This window comes from Polypterus senegalus, chromosome 1 (assembly GCF_016835505.1).
Source record: "Polypterus senegalus isolate Bchr_013 chromosome 1, ASM1683550v1, whole genome shotgun sequence".
In the NCBI taxonomy this organism is placed as follows: domain Eukaryota; kingdom Metazoa; phylum Chordata; class Cladistia; order Polypteriformes; family Polypteridae; genus Polypterus; species Polypterus senegalus.
In genome coordinates, this window is record NC_053154.1 from 177,084,803 (window position 1) to 177,109,162 (window position 24,360).

At 41.1% G+C, this 24,360-nt stretch overlaps 1 protein-coding gene across 1 annotated transcript in view; it reads right to left on the reverse strand.

The window, feature by feature from the left end:
• LOC120538634 (eukaryotic translation initiation factor 4 gamma 2-like) overlaps positions 1 to 15,719 on the reverse strand; it is a 76,045-nt gene extending 60,326 nt beyond the window's left edge. Inside the window, exon 1 of the mRNA XM_039768051.1 lies at positions 15,577 to 15,719. Coding sequence (XP_039623985.1) covers positions 15,577 to 15,719 — 143 coding nt within the window. The remainder of the gene's footprint in view (positions 1 to 15,576) is intronic.
• Positions 15,720 to 24,360: the final 8,641 nt, after the last annotated feature.

Genomic DNA, 24,360 nt, shown 5'->3' on the forward strand with positions numbered 1-24,360 from the left:
GCTTCCCGGGTCCTCCCTGCGTGGAGTTTGCATGTTCTCCCCGTGTCTGCGTGGGTTTCCTCCGGGCACTCCGGTTTCCTCCCACAGTCCAAAGACATGCAGGTTAGGTGGATTGGTGATTCTAAATTGGCCCTAGTGTGTGCTTGGTGTGTGGGTGTGTTTGTGTGTGTCCTGTGGTGGGTTGGCACCCTGCCCAGGATTGGTTCCTGCCTTGTGCCCTGTGTTGGCTGGGATTGGCTCCGGCAGACCCCCGTGACCCTGTATTCGGATTCAGCGGGCTGGGAAATGGATGGATGGATGGTTATCACATAGCTCAAATGTGAGGAGATATATACATCCATCCATCCATCCATCCATCCATCCATCTCTTCCGCTTATCCGCGGTCGGGTCGCGGGGGCAGCAGCTTAAGCAGAGAGGCCCAGACTTCCCTCTCCCCGGCCACTTCTTCCAGCTCTTCCGGGGAATCCCAAAGCTTCCCAGGCCAGCCGGGAGACATAGTCCCTCCAGCGTGTCCTGGGTCTTCCCCGGGCCTCCTCCTGGTTGGGCGTGCCCGGAACCCCTCACCAGGGAGGCGTCCAGGAGGCATCCTGATCAGATGCCCAGCCACCTCATCTGACTCCTCTCGATGCGGAGGAGCAGCGGCTCTACTCTGAGCCCCTCCCGGATGACTGAGCTTCTCACCCTATCTTTAAGGGAAAGCCCAGACACCCTGCGGAGGAAACTCATTTCAGCCGCTTGTATTCGCGATCTCGTTCTTTTGGTCACTACCCATAGCTCATGACCATAGGTGAGGGTAGGAGCGTAGATCGACTGGTAAATTGAGAGCTTTGCCTTACGGCTCAGCTCCTTTTTCACCACGACAGACCGATGCAGAGCCCGCATCACTGCGGATGCCGCACCGATCCGCCTGTCGATCTCACGCTCCATTCTTCCCTCACTCGTGAACAAGACCCCGAGATACTTGAACTCCTCCACTTGGGGCAGGATCTCTCCCCCAACCCTGAGAGGGCACTCCACCCTTTTTCTGGCTGAGGACCATGCTCTCGGATTTGGAGGTGCTGATTCTCATCCCAGCCGCTTCACACTCAGCTGCGAACCATCCAGAGAGCTGAAGATCACGGCCTGATGAAGCAAACAGGACAACATCATCTGCAAAAGCAGTGACCCAATCCTGAGTCCACCAAACCGACCCCTTCAACACCCTGGCTGCACCTAGAAATTCTATCCATAAAAGTTATGAACAGAATCGGTGACAAAGGGCAGCCCTGGCGGAGTCCAACTCTCACTGGAAACGGGCTCGACTTACTGCAGACCGAACAGAGATCTTACAGAGACCGAACAGCTCTTATCAGGGGGTCCGGTACCCCATACTCCCGGAGCACCCCCACAGGATTCCCGAGGGACACGGTCGAATGCCTTTTCCAAGTCCACAAAACACATGTAGACCGGTCGGGCAAACTCCCATGCACCCTCCAGGACTCTGCTAAGGGTGAAGAGCTGGTCCACTGTTCCGCGACCAGGACTAAAACCACACTGTTCCTCCTGAATCCGAGGTTCACTATCCGACGGACCCTCCTCTCCAGAACCCCCGAATAGACTTTTCCAGGGAGGCTGAGGAGTGTGATCCCTCTATAGTTGGAACACACCCTCCGGTCCCCCTCTTTAAAGAGGGGACCACCACCCCGGTCTGCCAATCCAGAGGCACTGTCCCCGATGACCATGCGATGCTGCAGAGACGTGTCAACCAAGACAGTCCTACAACATCCAGAGCCTTAAGGAACTCCGGCGATCTCATCCACCCCGGGCCCTGCCACCAAGGAGTTTTTGACCACCTCGGTGACTTCAGTCCCAGAGATGGGAGAGCCCACCTCAGAGTCCCCAGGCTCTGCTTCCTCATTGGAAGGCATGTTAGTGGGATTGAGGAGGTCTTCGAAGTACTCCTCCCACCGACCCACAACGTCCCGAGTCGAGGTCAGCAGCGCACCATCCCCACCATATACGGTGTTGACACTGCACTGCTTCCCTCCTGAGACGCCGGACGGTGGACCAGAATCTCCTCGAAGCCGTCGAAAGTCGCTCTCCATGGCCTCTCAAACTCCTCCCATGCCCGAGTTTTGCCTCAGCAACAACCGAAGCCGCTTCGCTTGGCCTGCCGGTACCTATCAGCTGCCTCCAGAGACCCACAGGACAAAAAAGTCCTATAGGACTCCTTCTTCAGCTTGACGGCATCCCTCACCGCCGTGTCCACCAACGGGTTCGGGATTGCCGCCACGACAGGCACCGACCACCTTGCGGCCACAGCTCTGGTCAGCCGCCTCAACAATAGAGGCACGGAACATGGCCCATTCGACTCAATGTCCCCACCTCCCTCGGGGCGGGTTGAAGTTCTGCCGGAGGTGGGAGTTGAAGCTACTTCTGACAGGGGACTCTGCCAGCCGCTCCCAGCAGACCCTCACAACACGTTTGGGCCTACCAGGTCTGACCGCATCTTCCCCACCATCGGCCAACTCACCACCAGGTGGTGATCAGTTGACAGCTCCGCCCCTCTCTTCACCCGAGTGTCCAAGACATATGGCGCAAGTCCGGCGACACGACCACAAAGTCGATCATCACCTGAGGCCTAGGGTGTCCTGGTGCCAAGTGCACATATGAACACCCTTATGCTTGAACATGGTGTTCGTTATGGACAATCCGTGACGAGCACAGAAGTCCAATAACAAAACACCGCTCGGGTTCAGATCGGGGGGGCCATTCCTCCCAATCACACCCTTCCAGGTCTCACTGTCATTGCCCACGGAGCATTGAAGTCTCCCAGCAAAACGAGGGAATCCCCAGAAGGTATGCCCTCTAGCAACCCTCCAGAGACTCCAAAAGGGTGGATACTCCAAACTGCTGTTGGTGCATACGCACAAACAACAGTCAGGACCCTTCCCCACCTGAAGCGGAGGGAGGCCACCCTCTCGCCCACCGGGTAAACCCCAATGCACAGGCTCCAGTGGGGGCAATAAGTATGCCCACACCTGCTCGGCGCCTCTCACGGGGCAACTCCAGAGTGGTAGAGAGTCCAGCCCCTCTCAAGGAGATTGGTTCCAGAGTCCAAGCTGTGCGTCGAGGTGAGTCCGACTATATCTAGCCGAACCTCTCGACCTCGCGCACTAGCTCAGGCTCCTTCCCCTTCAGAGAGGTGACATTCCACGTCCCAAGAGCCAGTTTCTGTAGCCGAGGATCAGACCGCCAAGGTCCCGCCTCGCCACCACCCAACTCACACTGCACCCAACCTCCTTGGCCCCTCCCATAGGTGGTGAGCCCATGGGGAGGAGGACCCACGTTACCTCTTGGGCTGTGCCCGCCGAGCCCCATGGGTGCAGGCCCGCCACCAGGCGCCGCCATCGAGCCCCACCTCCAGGCCTGGCTCCAGAGGGGGCCCGTGACCCAGCGTCGGCAAGGGAAAACGCGTCCAAGGTTTTATTCTTCATCAGAGGTTTGTTGAACCGCTCTTGTCTCATCCCTCACCTAGGACCAGTTTGCCTTGGGTGGTTCTACCAGGCATAAAGCCCCGGACAACATAGCTCCTAGGATCATTGGGACACGCAAACCCCTCCACCACGATAAGGTGACGGTTCAAGGAGGGGCCAGTATATATACAAGGGGGAGTCAAGCTAAAGTTAGAAAATGGGATTTATTAGAAAATAAAATTCCTCAATGTAGTCTCCATCCTTCTCAATGCACTTGCGCCACCTGCCTAGAAGTGTCATTTTTCTGTGTACCATACATACTTTATTTTTTGTGTTTAATATTATATTTGTGTTTTTGTTGCATCAAATTTTGTGTTTGAATTAAGCTATACTGTATTAATAATGTATAGTATCATGCTGTTAAATAAGTGGAAGTGCCTTTGTAAGAATAATTTAATTTTCCAAACCCAGTGATTCAAATTGAGAGTTACAGGAAGGTAGCTAATTTAATTTAAATTATGTGCATGCTTTTACCTGTGGCTTAATATTGCCAAATACAGTTGCAATTCCAAAAGTATACACTTTTGTTTCAAAAACTGGAGAATTAGTATTTAATCTCTGTTTTTTTTTTTAATATGTGATGAATTTAAAATAACATATTCAAATAAAATGAGAACAAGATGTTCATTGCTTTATATGGTCTGTATGTTTGTCATATTGGTCTGTGAATTTGTTTTTAATTAAGCGTATCATACCATTGATATTGCTGTATCTTAAAAGATTATTTCCAACAATGGCATGTGTTCTCTTCCTCACCTTGAATGTTATGAATTTTATGTCTAGACAGGCTCTACTTCCTGAAATTTCTCTGGTTAATTAAAGGTGCTGATGAGCCTTCTTGATAATTGAAGTTATATGGTTGACTGATATTTTACTGTTAATGATAAGGCTGCTGAAAATATTGTCAAGTATCTCTAGACCACCCCATTAATATTATACTTCTTCTTGTTGCTCAAGTATACAACATGGCTTGCACAATGTTAGGTCATTCATTCACCTCTTCTATTTGCGCTGACTTATCATTGTTACTGACCTGATTTAAAATGGTAGTGTCATCAATAAACTGGAAAATGAAGTCCAAATCGTTAGTGCATTGTGGGTAAAGCTGGGGCTAAACAAACATCTGTGGTGGAGTTTTTATGAAGAATATGTTTCTCTTAATTGCACTTTGAAAAGGAACAAGTACTTCTGTTTTAGATGTTTGAAATTGGACAGCATAAAATATATTATTTTCAGTATGCCCTTAGCCCCAAACCCTATTCACAAATGAACAACACACAGATTCTTGTACCAAAAAAGATCATTTTTATTAGTACATTTCTTCCACAGACAAGTATTTCTCAAAGATGCTTGCAATACAAGAGAAACAGTAACTTTCTTCCTTCTCCTCCTCTACAGGCGAGCATTTTACTCCTCCACTATAGACTCCAACTTACCTGGATGAGGTGGAAGGGATCCTTTTCAAGCTAGACCTTGACAGGGCTGTTTATTGGAACTTCAACCCCCATGCAGCCCTGTGGGTGTCCAAATGTTAGCTACACCAGAATGATGCCACTGCCCAGGGTACTAGGGGAAGACATAGGAGGCAGTCTCCCATTGTCCTTCCAATATCCAGGAAAGGAACACCAGCCCTTTAAGCCAAGATGCCATTAAATTCACGTTCTCCATTACATCAGTTTTACATGAAATCATATAATATATTTAACACTTCTTTTGCCTGAAAATGCACAATGTAGTCCTGTGTTTCAACATGAAATGAACGAAAAGCTACACAGCCAAAGAAGTTCATTTTCATCCTGTCACACAAAAACTAAAAATAGAAAAAAGTAATGAAAGACAAGCTGATGTTTTTATAGAAATTTTTAATAAAAAATTTATATCATAGTTGTGCACAGCACTTCTAGTACAGTACTACTACAGCTAGAGTTAATCTCATTAACACAGCAATACAAGCACATCATAAGAACTCTAACAACAATGAAAGTGTTTCCTTGATGTAAATATAGTTTAAGACTGTCAGCATTTTTTTTAGAATTTGCAGCTATTTTCTTGTACTATTACATTTTTAAAACAGAAGACTAGCAGCTCTACCTAAGAAAACTCAAATTCCCATCATTCAAAGGAATTATTACTTTATTTTCGGTGACAGCTACACAGAGGTATTTCATCATACAGATGTCAATATTAAGACCTGTTAATCACAAAAAAAAAATCTTTCTGGCATGAAGCAGCTCTTGAGTTTCTGAATTTGGACACCATGCAATTGTTTTATCATTTAATCCTGGAAGCCACCTTACAGTACGACAAGTTCAACACTGAAGCCTCCACAGAAATGAAAACCAAAAAACTGTATTTAAAAAAGAGCAGACTAATTTTTTGTTCACAATGCTCAGAATTATGCATCTCTAGAATGAAGCTTTGTATCTTGAACAGAAATTGACTGATTTGGAAAATCTTTCTAGAAGGGACAACATCTGTACTACTGGCTTACTGAAAAGTGTTGAGGTACATGATCCCAGAGGTTTAATCAAAAATGGCCTCTTGCAGTGGTTTCCAAAACTGGTTCCAATCCAGACTGAGATCATGAGAGCCTGCAGGGTTTACAGTGTCACCATCACATTGATGGCCTGTATCATGATTATGAAGCTTCTGAGATACCACAATAGAGTCCAAACATTAAGAGCTTTTCATAAACTGACTGGAGCATCTTAGGTCTTTCCAAAGATTTTTCCAGATTTGGTTCCAAGCTCTGTTCAAAAAAATAGTTACCTTGCAGCAATTCAGAAGACAAAGCAATCCACCTTGATGCCTTTTGTCCTTGTTTTCAGCTTGCCAAAAGATCTTCTTAACAGCTCTCTGTATCTTTGACTTACCCAACATTAACGCTTTAGAGGACTTCTTTGTTCTTGTCACACTTGCTAATCTGGAAGTTGTTTTCGATAAATTACCATTGTTCTCTGTTGTTAATTCTCATTCATTTTTATAATAATTGTATTCTTAATTTGCACAAAAATGTTCTAGAAATAGTTATTTTTTTCTGTGTTTTTAATTTGATAAAGTGTGAACTAGAATAATTATTATTTGTAATGTTTACTATTCTATTAAAATGGGAAATCTGTTCTTATATCTGCAGAACTATTCATACAAAGAGTGCATTAGCTGTTATTATGGAGGTGGAGACCGGTTCAGGAAACCACGTCTCTCCAATGTCAGGTATATGTGACTCTGTTCATCTTCCCCATGCGCTGCCTAATTACTTCTTTTTTGTATAGTTATTTGACTTTTGAGGTGATAATATGGGTTACTGTCTTTCTGTCTCAAAAAAGAGCCACTGTTATAAAGTGCCCTTCAGGTCTATTTGTTATGACAAACATGCTTGTGATGTTTTTGGTTAAGGAAGGAAGGTGTTTTCGATGTAAAGTAATTACATCCACTAATCATGGTGCAGGAGAGTGGTGATGTATTGCATGTTAAGTAGCACTGGCAAATAAGAATTTCGCTGTATTGTACTCGCATATGTGACAATAATGATCTTATAAACCAACCACTCTGGCCGGGTCATCAATCTATCCATACATTCTTCTACTTTACATATTCTGACTTCGTTTCTATTGTGAATACTTTTCTATTTTCTATAGGTGTTGGGGCTGTTCTTGGATACAGAAACTGAGTCCAAAGAGCAAAAAAAAAAAAATAAAATGTATTTACAGATTTTTGTCTTGATTCAATTAAGAAGTTGCAGTAAGCAGTGGGGCAGAAGCCAAGATAGCGCAGAAGTCAGGATATTCTATAAAAACACCTATTGTCTATCTATTAAATGTAAAAGAGTTAAACACAATTTCCAAAAGAAGTATAATATTTTTCAAAAGACAAAATAAAATAAACAAATCAAAATCGAAATCTGTAATCTGCAAAAGAGAATTGTAAAACATAGTAAGGTGAGCAGAACAACAAAGGGAACATTCTGTGTCTCCATAGCTGTTCTGCCAAGGCTTGAAAGGGCAGAGATAGAATTAATCAGCAGACTGAAAAATGGACATTGCAAAAAATTAAAATAAAAAATCCTAGTGGGGGGGTCATTAACAAGAGTCATATGTGTTAATTAAACTTAGCCCAAAATGCACAAAAAAAAAAGTTAAAGAATGCAGATTTCAGAATTTTAAAAAGGCACACACATTATACCTCCATAAACTGCTCTTTGTGTGAAGCAACCTGAAAGTGTGTAATGATGATGTAAAGTGTCGCAACCTCCAGTTGTCCCAGCAGTAGTAACCACAAATAGCAGCAGTAAACAAATAGAACTGGAAGTGGCAGCACCAAAAAGTAAAACAAAATGGTGGTGAACCAAAACAAGAATAATATTCAAGTATCTCAAAATGATTTCAAAACTGAAAAGTAAGTAAAGAATCAGATTCTCTAAATTCAAAACATTAACAATAGATAATGCGTTAACAAAACAAAACAGAAACTACAAAAGGCAAGAAAATGAACCGGAAGCAAGAACACAGAATAAGAATAAAATACAAAACAAAATCCACAATCGAGACATGTGCAAAAAGTAAGCTTATATGTAGACAGTCTATTCCCATCTCATATGACTCCACATACTGACATAAAAGAATTATAAATGATTGTAAATTTGACACCAGCAGATAACCAAACATCTTCAACCAGTCTGAATTTAGGACAGTCACAAAACCTATGACATAGCTAAATGGCATTATTCACAGAATGCTTTGCACAGATAGATAAAGAATGCATGCTACAAATAGCTGAAGTCAGTCATTTTCCAACTCGCTTAGTCCTGAACAGCAGGGCTCTGCCAGAGCCTATTCCATCTAACTTAGGGTGCAAGGCAGGAATTAACTCAGGACAGTCTATCGCAGGGCAAACACCCCCCTAAAACACACACTACGGCCAAGTTAGAATTGCGGGAGGAAACCAGAGTACCCAGCGGAAACTCATGCAGACATGGAGAGAACATGCAAAATCCACAAAGAGAGGACCCAGGGCATGAACTCTGGTCTCTTTACTGCGAAGCAGCAACCACACCACCGCTGTGCGCCACCCAAATAGCTTAAGTCCAGTTCATGCTGGGACCTGTAGTCATGTAGGGCAGCCCTGTTGGCTTCTGTGAGGGCCACCAGGGGCAGTCTCATGGGTTACAAGGGAAGGCAGCCCATCACTTCCAAATGGGTATGATTTGGTATCAAGATCTACATACTGTGCATAGCAAGGTCTGGGTACATCTGGAATATTACAAAAAAACATTTTGCTGTCTGCGTGAATATCGCCTATGTGCGTTAGTGACTATTTCAAAACATACCAAACAAAGCACATATACTAAAGTTGTATCAGTGCAGCACTGGACACTAGACATACCATTCACACTGTGAATATGCTGATTATGTTTCCGTTACACATAATAATATTTTTAATTTAACTCTTTTGGCTCATTTCTGTATGAGGGTAAATATAACACTAAGAAGGATACTTGGATGTGAAGTACTAAAGAATTACATTTTTATATACAATATTTGTAGTTTTTTTTTTTTTTTAACAGGGGTTAATATTATTACTGTGATTCACTGAATCCTCTTAGTTTTGAACATGGTACATTCCTGCCATAGATCTAATTCCTGCATTTCTTAGTGACTGACTGGTTTTTGTTGTTGGTTAATGTGAATTTTTTTTTTTTTTACAGGAAACTGTATTCTTTTGAATTTAACCAGGTTATCAATAGTAACAATGAGTATTTTGAATATTTATGTCCACCTGCCTTACGCCCTGTGCTTGTTGGGATAGGTTCCAACTTCCCCACAACTGTACGGATTACTATTATTATTGTTATTATTACATGTTAACAGTTTTAATTTGTTAGAATTATTCACTATAGCATTACTTTTCATTTTTTTCATCAGTTGTATGTTCAAGCGTTATAGCTCTAGAGAGACAATAAAGTTGTATCACTGAATTGTGCTTTACTTTCAGTTTTTACAAAAAGCAGCAACGATTACAGGCTGCATATTTGGTGGCCCATGTAATGAATCAAATGTCTGAAATGCTTACATTACATACTAAAATGCATACATGGCATACTGGAATGCAAACCACACACCTCTTATAGCTAGGAAGCTAGGAATTGGATTAAACGTTTTTGAGAATGGAATTACAGTGCACATAAAAAGCACTGCAATATACAGTAAACCTGTGTTTAACGGAACCTACCTGTAAAATACCAATGAACATATATTTCTGTGTAATAAGGAGAATAATATGTTCCATGAGATTTTCAGTATTGCATTCACACCTCTGTGTTAGTTAAAAAAATGCTGATGCCTTGATGCTGTTTGTCAGGACGTTTACAGAATAAAACACACAAATTCACATCCTTCTTGATTTTTAGCTGGTACAGGTCTGTTACAGACAAATCATTAAATGTTTGTATATAGTGGAGACAAAATAACAATATATGTTGTATGTATTTTTGCAACTAGAGGAGGAAAACACTGGCAAAGTAAATAAAATCTGTTAACTATTTATTAATACAACAGTGTATATATTTTGGTGCACAGTTAATGCATTTCAGTAAGTAGTGTAAGTATTTCACTATTTAAATCTTACCATATAATGCTTGTGATTCAGTATACAGGTTATGTGTTTTATTATAGAGTGTATTTGTTTCAGTACACAGTGTAAGCATTTCTGTATTTGATGCACTACATGTACTGTGAAGAATGAATGAAGTCACAAGCACCTTACAGAAAAGAAATATTGTGAACTATATGCACAGTCAGTGTAGGTGCAGTGTAGTATTTTGGTACCTAAAGCAAAGGGGTAAACATCACACACTTATGTAGGAATATTGACCGTGACATTCCATGTATGCAAGACCTATATGTGCTTGCAGTTTAAGGTACTGATTTATTTGCATGAATCTGAGAGTCATGCAGTGGGCCGACAGGACAGGGACGGGGCCATCCTCACTCACACAGCAGCCTCGGGGTGCACCTTACCACCACTCAGCTAGCAAACAAGAGAACTACTTAATGGATTTAGATAGGATTTTTTTCTACAATTCGCTTGAACATTCCGGTTGATTTTGCGACTTGTCTCATTGTGCTAAGAATCATAGTTTGCTTGCAGGAACGATATATTTGTGCCAATACCCACTGCCCTAGATGTAAAATCCTACCAAATTTCAGCTTTTTACCTAAATGGAAAATAGTGTCTTTGTTAATGAGTGAGAAGTGAGTGAGTGAGTTTTATATATATAGATTGAAAAAAGTTTAAAGCACTACCAGAAAGGTCAACCTATCTGTAGCATTAAGTGCATACATTAAATGTAAGAGAACAATAACAAATATGTAATTTGCATCAGCATCTGTCATTAAATTCTACTGATACTTATCAAGAATAGAATGTTTATTTAAGTAATCATATAACTGCTGAAAAAAACATTTATTTGTTTCTTCAGAATGGTTGATTTAGAGAAGTAAGTCTAACTCTTTCAAAACAGAACAGTGAAGGTTATTTCTCTTCAGCAAATGTTTAAGCACTGAAGTTTTTAAAAAGTCTAGAATACAGTGTTTAGTATTCTGTCAATTAAGCAGCCTGATATTGTAGGGACAGGATCAAGCATGTAGATGGAAGGTTTGAGTTATGTAATCATTATGTGAATTTTAAATATACTTATTTTTCAAATAGAATTACATTTGGTGCATTGAATTGGTGGAGGGCTGAAAAAGCTCAACACTGAGCCACCACTTCTTTCATCCATTTCATAGGTGGAGAAGGTTTGAATAGATGCTCAGTGGCTAAGAATCTCATTCTTGCATTTCTTACACTATGTTTTGTAATTTTGGATAAATTAAACTATTCCTCTGATCGGATTGCTGTATTTTATTTACTTACATGAGACCTCACAATTTCATAGTGTACCTATAACTTAGCTTTTCTCCATTTATGGTCAGCTTTACAGACTGTTTGGGTTTTGCATGGATCAAAGTAGTACTTAATGTTTTAGTAATTATTTATGGGATTACTATGTCAGCTTCTGCATTCATTCTATTTAATTAAATTTGCCCAATAAATTGTGTTAGTATACTGTAATTACGAAATTCTGCCTCACAATAATAATACTACAAAATGTGGAGGTAACTGCTGCATCAAAGTAGCATTTCTTAAAAACATGTTTCTCATTAGTGTTAGTAAGAGATATTGTTATGTCAAAGCAAGCAAAGTAGTAGTCTAAAATGTGAATATTTTGGATTTAAGTCACATTAGTATTGAGTCCTTTCAATATAACTGCCAAAAAGTATATAAATACCAAAGGTTCATAAACTCCCTTGCCTTGGTTTTACTTATTCATATGGAAATTTGAATTAGAAACTTGTCATAATTTTATTATGAGGGAAAGTAAATGTGAACATTTAAGAAATGGCAAGACAATGTAAAGAAATCAAACTACAAAGGTTGGCATCTTTATGATTCAAATAGCCACCGCCTTACTTTCCTTGGCAAACAGAATTAACAAACTTGAAAAATTGTAGGGGTGAATTCTATAAGTCACTGCATTTAAGATTATTTTGGGTAAAAGCGTGTGCTTTCCCCAGTTAACTCACTCATAGAACACTCCGTATTAGAGCATTTTTTTGCTGACTTTGTTAGGAAAAGTCAGGTGTTTGGGCGTAATATTTAAATCAATTTTTGCATCTTGATGGGGTCAAGTCTTCACCTTTCCGGAATCTAGAATTAATACCTTTAAAATGAATATCCTGGTAAAATGCATATTTCTTTTACGGAATATCTACATATTTATTAACAAATCTTCTTCTTTTTTTAAATCTTGATGTTTTTTTTGGAGAAGAAAATAACAACACTGCAAAGATCAACAACAGAGGGTGGCATGGCACTACCTGACCTAACTACTTTAACAATTAACTAAACTGTGTAATTTGGTTTGCTGATTATAACATTATGATTGTAAAATTCTTTTATACAAGCAAGGTAATATGTAACAGGTGTCTGGTCACACTTACAGGTAATCTCACTTAGACACCATTTAAATATCCGACTACGCCACCCAGTTTTATCAAGAGACTGGGAACTCCTGAAATTTACCAATAATAGCACACAGGTTTCTTTAAATTGGGCGGTGAGTAAACACACAATGAAAGACACAACAGTAATTTCAGGAAAAGCAACAGTAACTTCTATTACACCAGACAATAATAAGTACATTAAAAAGATAAATGAACATAAACCAAATCTAACAGTATCATGAAGAAAATTTATTTTTTAGAAAAGAAAGTACACAGTCCACACTCTAAAAGTCCATTAAAAACAGAATTGGATGATACAACCTGTAGTGGTGCAAAGCCCAGTTTGTTCTCAGTGTTACCCCAACACTTAATTGTTCAACTGTCCACGGATGCACTCTGTTCACCGGACACTCGTTTCCTAAGAGAAGTTTTGTCAAAATCGTGGAATCCCTGTCGGTGTCTCTTCGTTGTTCCTTTTTTTCCCACCCTGGGCTCCTTGCATTGCTGTGAATTAGGCACGCCTTATTTCTTTTCTACCAGCTTTGCTCGGTCCTTTCATGCGGCTTCCCTCTCTCGCTGGACCCACAACCGCCGTTTCCTTGTAGAGCTGTCTCTTCCTCCCTGGAAGTATTGCCGTCCTTGTGCCTCACGCCGTGCCAGCCACGTACCCTTGTCAGCCTGCGAGCCCCTGTGCTCTGTCCGAATGCCTTGGCAGCGTTTTCTGTGGACTGTTCCCTCTGCCTTCTCCTGGCCAGAGATTAAATCTCCTTCAGTCCCTGCAATTATCAGTTCTGAACAACCAGATTAAATGATGGCACATCTAAATTTCCTGGGTTTAACAAATAATGGAAACACAAGTTAACAAAATGTATTGTTACCAACCATTAATGAGTACAGATCTGCTGTTTAGAAACCAATATTTCCAAGTCAGGTAAATACAGACGTCCTCCAAGGCCAGACTTCAAAGCGGTGACTCCTTTGCAAGACAGCAAATACTTACAATCTGCAGACAGCCTTTTAACTTCTCACTCCCACTGCCAACAATGGGTGCCTATTGCCTGTTCGTCTGCTGGGCTTTACATGTAATATTTGCATGTTTCTTTTCCTAAGAGAGAAATGGAATGACTCAGTGTACAAAAAATGTCCCCCTCTGACAAATACATAATATGTAGAATCATCTCAGTGATTTTTTAAGGGTTATTGAGAAAGAGTAGCCAAATATGTTAGGAGTTCTTTATATTGACTATTGAGAAAGACTGTCACATATATTAGAGTTCTTTATGTTGAATAGGTAAGTGATCAATGACTTAAAGAGATAAACAAAGTTGTTACAAATAAGAAGACAAAAAGTCATAGTACAAAGTAAAGCCTAAAAGGAGAAAATGGGGAAACTAATCTCCTTCAACCAAAGAGACTCTTCTATATTTAGAACATATTTCAGACATGTAACATATGGCTTGACCTTGAGACATGTCCTTAGCGAATTGTAGCACAACTACAACCTAGTTCAATATCGTAAAAAATAACACATAATTCATAAAAGTGAACTAAAGTAGATTGAAATGTTATTTTTTCCATTGCTGTAAGTGGAGGTATAATGGAATAGGAGGTGTGTTTGTGGAACATGTTAAGTATCTTAATACAAATTAATCAATTGTAATAAAAACACAAAGTCTCTTAATAGTTTGGGGTTTCCGGCCCCATATACTGTACAGATTTTCCAACAAAAACAAATAATATGGTCAGTGATATAACTTTCTTTCATTACAACAGACATCTTGCATGCAGTGAAGGGACCATTTATGGGGTAGGACCGGAAACTGGTGAATGGAATGCTGGGAAGGAACTAAGGTGTTGTATGGGAGTCATGACATCATCAAGATGGGACCAGAGTAAGGGATGGAATGCGGAAGTGGTAGCGCGTGGTTCAGGCAGTCCAGGCAAAGTTACGGCGGTGTTGTTTCTGTCTTATTCCACTGTGGGAATAAAAGAAAGAAAGGTTAGTACCCCGCCTTTGTCCCCTGGCATGATATGTTACTCTGTTTGTCGGGTCTTTACATGGCTCCCCATGTGTGTGTGTGTGACATGAGCCCCCCCTCAACCCAGACCCATCGAGTCGGGAGGCCTGAACCGAGAGGTTGTGAACCCAGGAGAGAGCATCAGCATTGGCTTGTAGGTCACCCCGACGATAAGTGATGGCAAACTTGTACAGCTGAAGGTCCAAAAACCACCTGGTAACTCAGGGGTTCGACTCCTTGTGCACAGCCATCCACTGGAGGGCGGCATGGTCCATCACCAGAGTAAACTCCCGACCCAACAGGTAGTACCTCAGGTGTGTAACCGCCCACTTGATGGCCAAGGCTGCATACCTTGTCGCCCGATCCAGCAGTTTCCGGCTCAGGCAACTCACGGGGTGTTCTACACTGTCGATGCTTTGGCTCAGCACGGCGCCTAGTTCTGTGTCCGAAGCATCGTTCTGGAGAATAAAAGGGAGAGAAAAATCAGGGGTTCTAAATATTGGCGCTGTTGTCTGGTCTTTAGGTCACTGAATGCTCGTTCCATTAAATCATCCCATACCACATATAAAGGGGCCCTTTTCTTTGTCAAATTTGTCAAGGGTGCGGCCCTCTCAGAGAAGCGAGGCACAAATTGGCGGTAGTAACCAGCTAACCCCAGGAAAGCTTGCACCTGTTTCTTGGTTATCAGACGGGGCCATTCCAGGATATCTTTAATCTTTGAACATTGTGGTTTCATCAGTCCTCCCACCACCAGGTAGCCCTAATACTTGGCCTTGTTAAATCTGAAAAAACACTTACATGGATTAATGTGGAGGCTCACCTTCGCTAGTGTTGAGGGCAGCGTAAACCTGCAAGATATGTTCCTCCCAGGTGATGGAAAAGATGACTACGTCATCAAGGTAGGTGGCACAATAGGACTCGTGGGCCTTTAGCACTCTGTCTACCAGATGCAGGTTGCAGGCGCCCCATGCAGCCCGAATGGGAGGACCTTATATTGCCAATGCCCGCTAGTGGTGTTGAAGGGTGTTTTTTCATTAGCGGATGCCGTTAAGGGAATCTGCCAGTATCCCTTAGTCATGTCAGTAGTAGTCAGGTAACAAGCCGTACCCAAGTGTTCGATGAGCTCATCCACCCGGGGCATGGGGTAGGCATCAAATTTGGAGACCTGATTAAGACGCCTAAAGTCATTACAGAATCTCCAAGAGCCATTGGGCTTAGAAATGAGGATGATGGGACTGAACCACGGGCTGTGACTGTCTCCTACGATGTCCATATCCAGCATTCGTTGGACCTCCAGCTCCACCTCCGCATGCTTTGCCCTTTTCCCTAACCACCACCCCTGGGTCTGTCATGATGTCATGCTTAACCAGCGGCGTGCGTCTTGGCATCTCACTGACTACTTCTGGGATAGACAGGATTGAACGTTCTAGCTTCCGCCTCTGGTGGGACGTCAAATTGGGGCAGAAGTTAAGGACTGATTTTTCTGAGAAAAAGAAGAGGGTGGCCTCCGTGCGAGGGCGGTCCTCCCGAACCCTCCACGGTTTCAGCAGGTTGACATGATACACCCTCTCGCTCGGCCGATGATTTGGTTGCTTCACCAAATAGTCGACGAGCCCTTTCGTCTCTTTTACTTCATATGGGCCCTGCCAATGGGCTAACAATTTGGAATAGGAAGTAGGCACGAGCACCATCACACGGTCCCCCGGACGGAATTCCTGGAGGGAGGTGTTTCAATTATAATTCTGCACCGGCGCAGCTTGAGCTCTCGACATATGTTCCTTTAGAAGAGGTTGAATCTTTTCTGACCTATCACGCAGTTGCGTGATATATTCCAAAATACTGGTGGAAGGAAGAGCTTCCCCTTCCTATACTTCTTTGAGAACATCCAAAATACCCCGGGGTTGGCGGCTGTATAGAAGCTCAAAAAAGGGAAAAGCCCGTGGAGGCTTATGGCACCTCCCGATAAGCAAAAAGGACAAGAGGTAAAAGTTGGTCCCAGCTCCTACCGTCCACGTTGACTACCTTGCGGAGCATCTGTTTAATGGTTTGGTTAAAATGTTCCACTAACCCATCCGTCTGTGGATGATAAACAGACGTTTTCAGACGCTTAATACGGAGTAACTTGGCAACTTCCCTGAACGTATCGAAAGTAAAGGACATACCTTGGTCTGTGAGGACTTCTTTAGGTATTCCCACTTGGGAGGAAAGGGCTACCAATTCCCGTGCGATGTGGGTATCGGGTTGCGTAGTCCACCATGAGTAATATATATTTATGGCCACAAGCTGAAGGCTCCAGGAGTCCTACAAGATCAACTGCGATCCTTTCAAAGGGGACATCAAATAAGGGGAACTGGAACAAGAGGAGCACGGTCCCTCCTAGGTATTTGATGTAATTGACAGTCTGAACATGACTGACAGAAACGATGGACCTCCTCATTAATTCCAGGCCAATAAAACCGGAGTTTTATTCTCTCCAGCGTTTTCTCGGCCCCTAGAAGGGTGCCTAGGAGGTGGGCATTAGCCAGTTCACAGACCTCCCGACGGTAGGTCTGTGGCACTAACAACAGCTTCCATACCTCGCCTTCGCTGTCCGCGACTCAATACAACAGATCGTTTTCCAGTACAAAGTAGGGTCCCAGTGATATGGGAATGTCCGCTGTATTGCCGTCAACAGAAACAATTGCATTCCAGGCAAACTTTAAGGAATCATCGTTCCACTGTTCTCTTTTAAATGATGCTGGCTGGACTTAAACTGATAATCCACTGATAAGCCGCTCAAGGGGTCTGGAGGAGCCAGGGGGTTGTCGTCAGCCTGACCCGGACCCTCACCCGGTTTCACTTCTGGGTCAAGGTCCGTTACCAGAAAGTCTTCCCCCAGGCTCCCTACGTCATCACTGGTTGCCGGGTTGCACGGTGCAGTAGTCGTGGGAACGGTGCCTTGTCCATCCAAACCTAGACCCAACTCGGCAATAGGAGTGGTGCTTTATCAACCGCAATTACTTTTAGACCTGTCTTGTCCCAGAATAACTGGAAAGGGCAGTTCAAGCAACACGGCCACCAATAGCCATCTCAGTTTACCCTTCCTGGTTATGTAACACTTAGCGGACCTATATGACTTGATTTCTCCATGCAAACAGGTTGTGTTCACATGCTGGTTTAACCCACTGTCGTGGTAGTACAAAACGGCAAGCAACAATAGTAATGTTATTTCTGGAATCAAACAAACCCACAACCAAATGCTTGTTAACTAAGACCACTCCCGTGTTCAGGACAGCCAGGGGTTTAGACAGAGCACAGTACTTCTCTCCTTTGACCCAGGCGCAGTCCATCAATTCCACGTTCTGAGGGCAACTGGGTAGTGTGTCCCTGACTTCACCACACTTGAAACAGTGCGGCAGAACCAGGGTTTTTTCTCTTGGCTTACCTGGGGCTTCCGCAGTGCGATGGAGGGGCTCAGGAGTAGCAACACATCCCTGTCGGGCCCCGCGAGCGGACCTCTCCGACCCCCCAACTTGGTTCACATCGAGTTGGTGCTCTAGTACCTCCAAAAGGCTTTTCATATCCTTAAAGGGATGCCGTAATTCTACTGGGCGAGATACTCTGGCATCAAGTTAACAAGCCCCTCACAGGCCACTTGTTCCACCACCTAGCGAGCCTGGCTGACATCTAGCCTAAGCCAAAGCCCCATTTTGCCCCAAAACTCAAAGGCCTGGGCCCGGGCAGGGCGATCAGGGTCGAATTTCCAGAGCCTCCACTCGCTCGCCTGCTGGTCCGATGTGACGCTGTAGCGGCTTAAGATCTTGGCCTTCAGGAGGTCATAATCAGCAGCTTCCTGGATGGTGAGGTTGTGATAATCCCTTTGCGCGATACCATTCAAGTACAGCGCCAGCATGGACGCCCACTACACACGCGGCCACTGATTCCAAGAGGCTATCCTCTTGAAGGTTGATAAATATGATTCAATATCGTCCGTGTCCGGAAGCAGGACGATTGGAGGGGGTGGAGGCCATATGGGCTCTGGTCTAGCCGCTTCAGCTGCCGCGAGCTGTGCCTTGGTCTCCACCAGCTCCTGCTTTGTGGCGGTCTGCTCCAGCTGCAATACCTGGATTTGGCCCGCCAGACTTGTCAATACGCTGTTGAGGTCCTGTCCTTCTGATATTTCTCAGACAAAAGTATCCTGCCAGCTATGCCACTGTAATAAAGACACAAAGTCTCATAAAGTCTCATATACTATGCAGATTTTCCAACAAAAACAAATAATACGGTCAGTGATATGACTTTCTTTCATTACAACAGACATCTTGCATGTGGTGAAGGGACCAATTATGGGGTGGAACCAGAAACTGGTGAATGGAATGCTGGAAAGGAACCGAGGTGCTGTATGGGAGCCATGACGTCATCAAGATGGGACCAGAGTAAGGGATGGAATGAGGAAGTGGTAGTGTGTGGTTTAGGGAGTCCGGGCAAAGTTGCAGCGGTGTTGTTTCTGTCTTTCTGTGGGAATAAAAGAAAGAAAGGTTAGTACCCCGTCTTTGTCCCCTGGCATGGTATGTTACATTGCTCATTGGGTCTTTACGCAGCTCCCCATGCGTGCGTGCGTGACACAATGTTTTAATACTACAGGATACATAAACATAATCTTTGTTCAGGTAAATCTCTCCATGACAGAAGTGTACCTCTCTGCAAATTTTTCAGCACTATAATGTTCAATGATTCAAAGGTTGGAAATCCTTGTAACAGTTAAAAAAAAATTCATTTTAATAAAATGGCATCATTAGTTACCAGATCACAATAAAATCTTACATCTTTGGTAATGGATGGAACAGCTGCCCAGAGTTTAGATCTACTATTTGTTAATTATGGAACAATTAGCAAGTAATATATTCACATTGTTCTGAAGACTAATGGGAAACCTACCTTTTATTAGGTGTACTCAGTTAAGTGCATGTCTGCATATATGAACTAATGTTTTTGTCTATAACAGGGGTCTCCAACCTTTTTACCCTGAGAGCTATTTTTGCAAAATGAAAATAGCCGAGAGCTACTCATGTTGTCTAACATTTATTCTAATAGCTTATTTCAACCCAAACAAACTGAATAAGCTTGTTTTGCCTGAACATTTACAAAATGTTGGTGACTACAACTCACATTTTGCATTAAAACATCACAAAAAATTTTTTTGTTCACCTGCAAGTGCATTTTGTATGTCTGTATGCATTTTCTAGTGTATCTCACAATTGTTGAATTAAAACATGAATGCTGTCAAAACAAAACAATGCAATTACATATACACAGATATTACTTATTCGTTTGTCACTTTGTTACATGTCACTGTTTCACGTGTGATGTGTTTTTTAGTTAGTCAGATGACTGGCACTGCATGGAGTCAACAAGAGGTGTATGGTGGAGTGTAGCCACTTAGGTTCACTCTTATGGAGTCATTTAAATGTTCATCTGTCAGTCTTGTTCTCAACTTTGATTTCATGACATTCATGTCAGAAAACGCAGACTCAAAGAGGTATGTAGACCCAAACAAAGCAGACATTTTCAGTGCTGCTTGGTGAAGATTCTTATAGTTATCTGGCTCTACTAAGCTCCAGAAATGCTGAGAATGCTGTTGAGACTTTAAATGCATATTATTACTATTAAGGTTTACTAATATATGATATATAAAATCCAATGTCTGTCTGTATATATGTCTGTCCGTTTTCACAAGAGAACTACTTAACGGATTTAAATCGGGTTTTTTTCTGTAATTTGCTTAAACATTCCGGTTGATTTTGTGACTTCTCTCATTTTGCTATGTATCATAGTTCGCTAGCGGTACTGATTTCTTTGTACAAATCTGAGAAACACGTAGTAGGTCGAGGGTTGGGGTCTTCCTCACTCACTCGCCAGCTTCAGGGCGTGTTCCTTAACTCTGCTTAGCTAGCGAACAAGAGAACAATTGAATTCAACTTTGTTTAATATTTAAAATAAAGTGTCTTGATGAGTTTGAGTGTGGATATTCTCTTAAGTGTATGCCACATTGAAAATATAGATTGAAATTCAGATTGTGGATCGTGATATGATTTTTTGGAAAGAACGGCCACCCCTAATTTGACTAATCAAGTTTTCAAATTTATGTAGGATTCATTAACCCTTTGGCGAGCTACTTGGAAAGGGGTTGAGAGCTACTGGTAGCTCGCGAGCAATGTAGTTGGAGCCCCCTGGTCTAATAAACTTTTATATCAAGTATGAACTTTTCAGATTTTGAATAATTTAAATTACATAAATATCTAACTTAGCACACACTGTATGGTACAGCACTTAAATTTGTTACCTTACTGGTCTGGAGTCTTGGATTCAAAGCCTAGTGTGGGTACCACCGGTGTTTGCACATGTTTGTTATGAGTACTCCATTTTCCTCTCACATTCAAAGACATGTGCAGTAGATTAATTGTCAACTTTAAAGTGGCCCCATATAAAAGATTGTGACTGGCCATTCATCTAAATCTGTTTCCAACCTTGCACATTTCCCATTACCGTTAAGAGTATTAAGCATATTTTAACATGAATGGACGGATTCCTTTATGGAACATTAATAAGTATAGTTATTTATAATATATACTTATACTCCATGGGTTCATAAAGCTTCAAGCAGTTGCTGGGGTCACTTATGGCAGGAAATGACTGTGGATATAGATCTAGTTAATAGCACATCATAATAAAGCAGCTATACTTGTGAATATTATTCTGTTTCCTTTACACAATTCCATTCAAGTGTATAGAAAAAATATTGTTAAATCTTTAGATAATCTACACATAATTTAACTGTATACTATAAAGTTCTTTATTATGTGTTCATGTGATAAAAGCAGTATTATTACTAAAACAAGTGTTATTAAACAAACTGTCCTTAGGTAAATGAAATTGAAAACATTTACAGAGTTGTCTATTGGATCAAACAGTATTTTATAGTTAGTAAGGTTGCTTTACATGAATATTATAAATAGTTTGTTAATAACCTCTTCTCAGTTTATAGTTGTCTCAACTAACCGAAGCTGTCCATGTCAGCTGCTTTTGAAGCGCAAGTGTTTTAACAATAGAGGCAGTAGCTTCTAACAAAATCAATGCCTTCTTCACATGTTCAGAAATCAGTATTGTAAGACCAGTGGTCGTGTCACCAATGAAAAATGTATTTCTTCATTTCAATTTAAGGAGGAGTAAGGTAAGAAGACAAAATTTTAAAGTTCTATTTGTCAGTGATAAAATTGTCGCACATTTAACTCTGCTTTTGAATACCTTAAGCAACATGCAAATTTGTGCAGAGTGTAAATGGATTTTTAATAATGCATGCAGAAGTATTTCTATTAAAAAGAAAAAAAATACACCTTGTTATTGTACACTGTTTGTTATGAAAAGATAAAAGTAATTTGGAAGTGATTTTTAAACAGCTTGGTGTTATCAGGGTATTTCACATGCCAAGTCTTTTAGATAATTGTTCCAAAATATTTCAACTGTTTAATACAAAACATTAAATTGCTTAATATGACATTTTTCAACCCACTTAATCTAAATCATGGTGAGCATCAGGAATAAACCATGGATTTGGGTCATATCCCTCACATTTAAATTAGGGTTTGGCTAATTAGGTATTGTCAAAACTTCACAATTGTTTACAGATTTTACATTGTTTAACAACAACAGGTTTTATGAGTCATTTTGTGTTTCAAGAAAATAAAAATAATGAAAGGAAATAAGAAATAATGGAAACATGTTAAACCTTTTAATTAGTTGTAATTGACATTAAACATGTTAAACATGTTAATGGCAAATCATATGAGGTGTAATAGTAATTATATAATTTGAGTACAAAACTATTTCATAAGTTACCTAGTCTCACACTTTTAACAGCAAATCACAGTGTAAGATTTTATAGGTGATAATAGAACAGTTAAGATTAAATAAATTCAGATGTGAATGTGCAGTAATCTAATATGTTGTCAAGCACTACTGCTGCATCTGCTACCACTATGTCTGCTCTGTACATCAATTTCCACGGCCACAAATCAGGCCCCTGCTAGAGCTCACCTGCTTATTGGTACAAAGAATTCCATGAAAATTACTAAGCCAAGTAACTATAGGCATATGACAAAGCTTCTGGTTAGGCATGGCAGTGTGATTCTGTCACCCATTATATGAGGAATCATTGTTAAAGCAAGGAAACAAGATCAGAAAGCAAATCAGTTGAGAAAAACAAGTTTCAGAAGGTAGTCAAAAATTAATTATGAAGGTGAAAATCCATTGTTAATCCAGTGCTTTCCAAACTGGGTATCGTGATGATGATGCTTTAATTTTTCCTTTCTGTAAAATAAGAATGCATTTGCTCTATATTTATCATTTAAATATCAAATTTCAACACAAAATAAGCAAGTCTCTAGTAGGGCTTCCAAATTAGCCAAAATAATAAGATTCATATATTACAATTGAACAATTTGTGAATCATGTATGGTTCCATTAAAGTTGCGGGTAAAAGCTGCAGCTTTCAAAATAATGTGACACTTGAAAGCATGACAGAAAATTGGGTATCATGGCAAAAACATGGGACTGTATGCACACAAAAAGTGACCCAATCTGAGAGAAAGCACAGCTCAGATTGTCTCTTTTAATCTTTAGTACAAACAGAAATTGATTTTGATTACCCAAACATGATAAACACAGACATTAACCAGTTCTACTTCCTTTTTTTAATACTCTTAAAAAAGTAACTAATAGACAGTAGATTGGGATCCATCCTGAAGCTTTGCAACATAGGACACTGTTTGAGTGTTCTGGACAGAAGCAGGCAGTCAAAGAATGATGTATAAGACTGAACTAAACTCAGTTTCTCTGTTTTCTACTTATACTTAGAGCAAACATGTAATTCAGAGGAACTTAATATTTATTTTTTAGTCATCTACAAGGAGGAGTGCATATGGAACTGTATGTTGACTGAGACAGGTAAAATAATAATAAACTTTGATTTTAAAGCCAATATTGAAAGCCAAAGCCAAATTGAAAATTAGAAATTAAAATAACTTTAGCATGAAACAATTGTAAGGTTGGTGAACTTAGGTTTAACAGTAAAATAAAAAGGGAAACAGGGCATGAATTATATTTTAGGGCACTGGAAATGGATTAAAAAATATATTTTTAGCACAACTTTAGAGTCAAAAGCAGAGAATGTAATAGAAAATCTGTCCCAAAATGCACTGTAAAGGGCTGTGTTGAAAAAGCAGAAGGTTTTCCTAATGACTATAAAAGAAATACATGATTTTCACCCACAATGGAAAGTACTGGAAAGCTTACAAAAGGAAAATAAAGTTTAAAAAGAGTATAAGAAGCTTGACAAATGCTTAGGAACCATTCAGTTTGCCAAGCAGAAATTATCTAATGGCTAGGTTGCTCCAGTGGCCCACTGATGCTTTTTAAAGGTTTGCAATGCTTATGCTGCAAATACAGAACTATAAGTCCTTATATTTCTAAATGTAAAGAAGATGAGGCACAAGATAACAAGTTCTGAAAAAAATATAAATACAACACATCAAAACTCTTCTGCAGAAGAATCTGGTAAACCTCTGACACTTTTAAGCTCATGCCAATGTGGAAAAACTGCAGGTCCAAATGACTACCCAGTTGAATTTTATAGAAATTGTGGCTCTATTATTATTAACAATGCTCATAGAAACTAAAGAAAATAAAATTGTATGTCAATGTTGATTTAAATTAGTTTCCCAACTGTCTGGTAACTCTTCACTGCC